Source organism: Morone saxatilis, unplaced genomic scaffold (genome assembly GCF_004916995.1).
Source record: "Morone saxatilis isolate NCDOM2014 unplaced genomic scaffold, NCSU_SB_2.0 Contig11, whole genome shotgun sequence".
NCBI lineage: Eukaryota > Metazoa > Chordata > Actinopteri > Moronidae > Morone > Morone saxatilis.
Window position 1 is genome coordinate 28,588,443 of NW_023339663.1, and position 7,261 is coordinate 28,595,703.

Here is a 7,261-nt window from a genome sequence, read left to right on the forward strand (position 1 = left end):
TGTGATGTCACAAATCATGCTGGTAGGCCCCGCCCCTTAAAATCAGATTTTCAATGAGCACAGAGAAACTTTCCACTTTCAGCAGATGAATGTGAAAACATCCTTCTAGAGTCAAACTGCACGGACAGTATTCAAACAGCACACTGTAGGGACAAGATCATGATTTTTGATTGAAGGGGGACTTAGATATATATAGATATAAGCAATCCACATCTAGTTCATTTTTGTTCATCTGCCTGTTTGTTTTGGTTGTGTCTGTCCTTGGAATGTAAATGCTGTTATGCACAGGAATGGATGCATTTCATTTTGAGCTTGATGCAAGAAGAAAAACTGAGAAGACAGCATGAGAGGCCACCGTGGCAGTGTAAGGAAAGGAGCATCATCCACAATAAGAGACTTCACCAAACATGATATTATTGGCCAAACAACTGTTTGTTCAGCATTTGATCACAGGGGAGAGCTGTGCTCAGTGTGGAGTCACAAATAAATGAAAAACATGGATCTCAGGGGTTACTGCCCTAATGAAACTGTGCACAGAATATAACAAAAACAAGGCAGTTAGCCTGTCTTCACAAAACAGTATCCCGTGTCTACAATGAGGTAAATTATGACCTTCAAAAATATACTGTATGTGCCGTGGAATAGGAACAAGTGTGTTATTTAAAAAAAAAAAAAAAAACAGATACTCCTACTCTGTCCCATATAATCAATCTAGTGAAACAAAATTTGATTCCAAAGAAAAAGCCTCACAGTAATGGCTGAACAGAGCATGGACATCTGGAGGGCTGGTGTGGAAGAGAGCAAGCAAGGATATTTCTCTGGAAGGATGTGGGAGAGAGCGCTGTAATAGTTTGAAGTTAAGTTTATGCTTATGTAGCAGAGGGAGGAATGGAGGGGCTCAGCCAGACTCAGGCCTGGATCTGCTCCGGGTAAAAGTGGAGGGAGGGCCTTCGACATATAGAACATGCGCTCTCTTCCCCTCAGATTTCAGACCATCGAGCATGTTAAACTGCACTGAGGAGATGTGGACAGTAAGTTAGATCAGAGAGAGTAACATAATAGTTTATGGAGTATTTTTTTAAGTCCCACCTTTTTTTGCTCTGTGCTCCAATAGCAGTTGAGCAAACCTCGGTCAACTTTCTACTTTCCTGTACTTAGATATTGTATATGCTAGGCTCTTCTATGTAGAAACAATGACCACATTTTAAAGAAGCAACATATAGTCACATCTTAAGTTTGCTAATGTTAGCAAAACACTTAGTGAGCTAATATGCATCAGTTGTTAGTTTGCTATTTATCTAGTTAGCTAGCTTATCTAAATGAATCATTAGCTAGCTGGTTACATCTGATAGCTAAGACTATACTTTTAACACCTTATTGTCACTGTTAGAGTACAGTCTGTTAGAGTACAGTCAAATGTCTCATGTTTTAAGATGTTTCATGTTTTATGATGTTTTTATGTGAAGCAACAGACTGTAGCTCTGTGCCCAAGACAAATTTCCCCTCGCAGACAATAAAGTTTACTCTAATCTACTCTAATGTAACCAAACCATTGTTTCTGGCTAAAATGTTACAATATTTATGTCACTTTTGTCTTTTAACCATCTTGAAAATATGGTTGTCTTTTCAACACACAAAACAAAAGGGGCGGGGTCTTAGGAAGAGTTAATTGTTTTAAATATGTGAATTCTTCCTCTTGTAAATTGTATTGCGTGTCTCCATTTTTGTAGTTCACACATGCTGGCTATCTTACTGGTCACACGCTGGTGTTAACCTCTAGACTGAGGCTGTAATCTGTCACCACCCACAGATAGGGCGGTGTTACAGCTTGTTCTGCCTCCGGCTTGTGGCCAAAAATGTCAGTTTATGCGACTTTAATTTAAAGTTGACTTATTGCAACGTTGTTCACTGGACAGTGGTGGACAGAAACCTAGTACATCACAACAACTTAACTTACAGTATACAGTTTTGATGTACATGTTCTTTACTTGAGTGTTTCCATGTTCTGCTACTGTATCCCTCTAATCCCCAACATTACATTGCAATTTTTAACTGTTGCTATCAAATAAATGTAGTATTTTAGTCCAGATTTCTGACCTTCCTCTTAGGTCATCTGTAGGAGGCAGTTCGATGTGAACGTAATTCAGTACAGTTTGTTTCAAACTTTTTTTTAGAGGCATCAGCTGACAGTTTTGCAGTGTCACCAACAGCAGCAGGCTGGCTGTGATACTACTATGTTATATAATGACCAACAGTGAGTTTTAGATACGGATTGTGGACTCTCCCTTCAGGGAGCTTCAAAGTTTCATCCACTTTAACCACAGGGGTCACAGAGAAGTAAGTGGATTTGTCTCTCCCACCTCCCAAACTCACAAACCTCAGCCTCAGACTGAGCGCTCCTGACCTCCCTCACAGGCTTTTAGAGAGTGGATTTTAATACAAGATGGATAGATGGATGCTGCTCAGATGGATCTTCCCTGCCCTCTTGTGGCATGTAGACAGTAAATAATTGATACTGTCAGACTGTGTGAAAATGTTTTTTCCTAACTTTGAAACTACTTTTAAAGTACCAACTTCTGCATCTTTAAAATGCTGTGAACACTGAGATACAGTATTATTTATACAAATAAATAGTACTGTTATACAACTACATACATACCAAACAAATCCTCCAGGTGAGCATGCATGATTCATTTTGAGTTTTATATGGGCTCACACATTGGTCTGTTTGGTCTGGTCTCAAAAAGATTACATTACATTAGATTTTGACCTTTGAGCCTAATTTTGAGTATCTTATCATGCATCCAGGACACCAAATTGTTGTTGCAAACACAAAGTTAATTTGGAAAAGGTCACAACTATGTAGCTTCTGTGAAAAGGGTCCTGACTCCAATAGACAGACCCTAATGGACATAGTGTATAACTGGGAAGTCCAGTCAGAGAATTATAATGGGATATGTTGTTATTCCAAAAGTTCTTAGAAACAAATTTGCTCGTAATGTACAGTGTTTCTCAGGTAATAATGTTGAAATAGTTTTACTAATGAACAAAGATTACTGATGCAAATAAATCTTCAATAGCATCAGAAAGGTTTAATAAGTTTGACTGAGGATATTACTACTTATGTATTAAGTCAATCAGCCTGAGTGTGATAAAGATGTGTAGTTTTTCTTAATACTGTGTAAAGTATGTCTTTAAATTTTATTATGCTACTTCTATGTAGCAACAGACAGATTTTAGATTGTACAGACATTTTAGTTTATTTACCCTGCCCCAGTAATCACTGCAGATACATGTGTTAACTTGTTGAATTCAGTTATTTGTTAGGACATTACAAGCATTAAACGTGGTAGGGGGCCCACTGAGGCTGTATGGGGCCCAGATTATCTTTGTTCACACTACTGGTTTACATACACATACTGACAGGAATTCCAATGTATCTAAACAATCTAATGTGATTGAAATGATTTATATAACAATCATTAGTTTCTGACTTAAGATAAGATATTCCTTTATTTGTCCCACAATGGGGAAATTCCGAATACTTATTGTATCTCGGTGAGTTATTCACCTCTTAACAACGCTGCAGTGTCTAAATGTATTTGTAAAGAAATAATATATGCAGTACAACTGTAAACGTCACTACCATTATTGTATCAAGTGTGACAACTTCTGCTTTTTAAATAATCTTTTGTTGGACATATATATGTATTTGTTACAGTATATTCAGTTTGACTCCCTGCTCAATTGAGCTCAGCCGTTTCGACTGTATGAACCTGAGAGCTCAATAAAGGAAAAATAATGTAATATGCACCATAGTGTTGTGAAAGTCGTCCATATCCTGCAAGCGGCGGAACACAGACCACGCCTGTCCTCTGATGTGCTAGCTGAGTGCGGACCGTGAAGGCAGCATTAATGTGAGTCACATGACAGGCCAGCCTCTCGGACGGATCTGATACACATCTAATAATCATGGTAAGCGCTTCTCCTGATACAATATCATTCCATGCGTTTGCATGTGTCCTTCGGATATCCGCATGTGTGCAGTTTCGGTCAATGCAACAGCTAATGTCAAGTGTCGACCTCAAACTGATCTAAAATCAGACTTGTATGTGAGTGCTGCTATGGCCTAACGTCAGACAGAGGCTAGCTAGGCTAACATGCTACCAACTGTTTGCAAGAGAGGAGCTAGCTAGGTGTGTTACTTCCTTTATTTTATTGGCTGTGTCTGTAAGGTATTGCGCTGGTATTCGGCGTTGAACCAGTAAGTACAACCTCTTGACATTTCAGGGACAAAACGGCTGACAACTAACGCTAGCTGTTGTTAGCGCACTCTTCCGCTTTGCTGTGTCATATTTCACTGAGGCTAAATGTTGTTATGGCCTGAACTCGGTTCAGCGTAAACATTAGTAATTGTGTCAGCTGTCAGCAGCACTGTTCTGCCCAAGCTGCCAAAAAGCTAGCACACAAACACACACACACACGCACGCACACACACACGTATATTTCATACATGTTTACGTACATTCATATGCACGGATATAGTGCGAACATTTCTGCGCCAACCCCAAACATGCAGTTCCATATGATTTGCACTTTATTGGGAACTGTAGCGGAGTTGGGGGCTTGTTTTGGACAGCCAGGAAATAGAGGTCCTATTCAGGTTTTCCACAGGATATGGATGAAACGGGGGTTAAACTGTTGAAACATCCGTCCTAATACTAGATAAATACACTGAATGAAAACATTGGGAAGTATTGCAGGTCTCTGTCAGATTAAAGCCAGTACATTTGTCCGGTATGATGTAAGTTTATCTGATCGATCCGTGAAAAGAAGCAGACAGTATAATGTCATGTTCTGTTTTCAGTCCAGTCAACTGCTAACTTAAAGCTGCAGTAGGTCACTTTTTTTAAAAACAGCTTCTCACTCCCAGAGTGTAAAAGTGTCTGTATATGAAGCACTGGGAATGACACTCATACTCAACTATCTTCCTTGGCTCTGATTGGTTGCTTTCATTCAGGCCCGGTGGATTGTTTGCAGATGTCATTAGGAGCACTAGGAGGAGCCAGAGGAACCTGATTGTTTCACAGATTATTCATCTCATGTACTGCAGTCAGGATATAGTGAAAGTATTAGCAAATATGACGAACACATGTTTTTATTAAAATGACCTACTGCAGCTTTAAAGTAGATAAATGCAGCTATTTGAAATTCAAAGGTGATACTGTAATGTAATGGCAACATTAGTACATTCATCTAGGGCTGCACAATTAATCAAAATATTATCAAAATGGCAATATGGCCAAGTGTAATGTGTAATATGCAAACAGCAAAAGCTACAATTTAGGTCAAGCAAAGATTGAAATGAGTTGTTTCCATTCTCCTGGTATTACAGCCGACCACACAGCAGTCTCCCCAGGACGAACAGGAGAAGCTTCTAGATGAAGCTGTGCAGGCTGTCAAGGTCCAGTCGTTCCAGATGAAGCGATGCCTGGTAGGATTCATTTCAGTTGGTTATAAATATCATCATGGTTGTGATAATTGTTGAAACTATTGTTTCTCGACCCGGTTTTGTGTAATGCACCCCTTGTGATGAGGATTCTGTCATTCAAAACATTGTGTAATACTGGTATCAGACTTTTGAAAGCCTGCCTTATGGTCACTGGGCACATGCATACGATGCTATTCATCGTGAATGCAATAAAAACATTCAGAGAAACTGAAACAAAAATGCAATTACTGTAGTTTTTCATGACAGAAAATATAAGGTCTTTGTTTATGTTTACCTATAATCAAAAAATAAGTAGAGAGGGGTAATAACTGAGGAGGAACATATGAGGGAGAGTCTATTGGAAGAAGGCTGTTCATCCCTCCAGTAAAGGTTCACACACTTGGAGAATCTAGATGGAGGCTCATGGTGGAAGAGCCCATTGTCAGGATGCTTGTGTGTGTTAGATGTTTGCTCAAATATATTCCATACATGGGAAGCACTGTCCACCCTTTCATTTGTCAAAGATTAGGGGTTGTATTACATTTAAATCGGAGGGTAACTTGTTATTTGTGTGATATAATAGCTATAAAGTCATTTTTTCTAATTTTGAAATGTTTTTGTTGTGATTATTTTGTATGTCAATAACTCTGTTGTGCGATCTGCAGGACAAGAACAAGCTGATGGATGCTCTGAAGCATGCCTCTAACATGCTGGGCGAACTGAGGACCTCCATGCTTTCTCCAAAGAGCTACTATGAGCTCTGTATCCTTCATCTGTATGTTATTCATGTTGGAAATTGCATTGAGACAGATGCAAGACCATGTAATGACGCCTCACATAGCATTGCTGTGAAGATATTTTAACAGTGGACTGCTGAATCTTGTGTTAAATCTTACCCAAACCTGTAAGAGTGACCTGTCTCATAGAAAAGTTGCCTGTTTTTTAATCTTCCAACCCAAACTCTGTGGACCCGTCTGCACCATCCTGGATTCTAGCAGCTTTAAGCCAGGAAGACAACAAAGGACCGTCAAGACTGCTTGTCATTGACTGTCTGTAAATTCTAAATTCCTGAGAATCTTAAAGGGAAACTTTCCCATGTTTTTGTGTCAAAGCAGCTAGCAAGTTTTTCTATGCCTTTATTTGATAGACTGGAAGAGAGAGAGATGAGGGTGTGACATGCAGTAAAGGGCTGCATGCTGGAACTGAACCCGGGCCGCTGTGGCCAAGGAGGGTGAACCAGCTGCTGTAAGGCTTTGAAGTTCAGGAGACTGGTGGTGTTCCTATGGGTGCTGTGAGCCTATGCCCACAGAGGAGATTTCACAGACCAGATCAAGGGAAAGATACTGAAAACATCATGTTTTACTGTTTTGAGAATGACTCGTGGTGGCTCTGCATTGGTCCCTAACAGTATTTTCAGACATGGCCATCTCTGACGAACTCCACTACCTAGAAGTTTATCTGACCGATGAGTTTGCCAAAGGACGCAAGGTGGCAGATTTGTATGAGCTGGTCCAGTATGCAGGCAACATCATCCCCAGACTGTGAGTATCACCTTGACTGAACGTCAATCAAACAGAAAGTAGCTTCAGAAATTCCACCAATCTGCACACAACATATTTAATACATTGTAAATCATTCAAATGTTCAAGCTTTTAAATTCAGACTTATATTGCAGTGTGTATATTGCAGCACATAGGGCTACAGGCACTTGCTTACACATTAGCAAGGTCTCTGTTGCTTTGTTGTTGCTTGAAACTGAACAGAATTTCA

At 39.7% G+C, this 7,261-nt stretch overlaps 1 protein-coding gene across 2 annotated transcripts in view; it reads left to right on the plus strand.

The window, feature by feature from the left end:
* Positions 1-3,863: 3,863 nt before the first annotated feature.
* The window catches only part of vps35 (VPS35 retromer complex component), a 14,944-nt gene continuing 11,546 nt past the window's right edge, over positions 3,864-7,261 (plus strand). For both annotated transcript variants that reach the window (XM_035651723.1, XM_035651724.1), the window contains exons 1-4: positions 3,864-3,975; positions 5,396-5,494; positions 6,157-6,253; positions 6,909-7,032. In XM_035651723.1, coding sequence (XP_035507616.1) covers positions 3,973-3,975; positions 5,396-5,494; positions 6,157-6,253; positions 6,909-7,032 — 323 coding nt within the window. In that variant the 5' untranslated portion in view covers positions 3,864-3,972. The remainder of the gene's footprint in view (positions 3,976-5,395; positions 5,495-6,156; positions 6,254-6,908; positions 7,033-7,261) is intronic.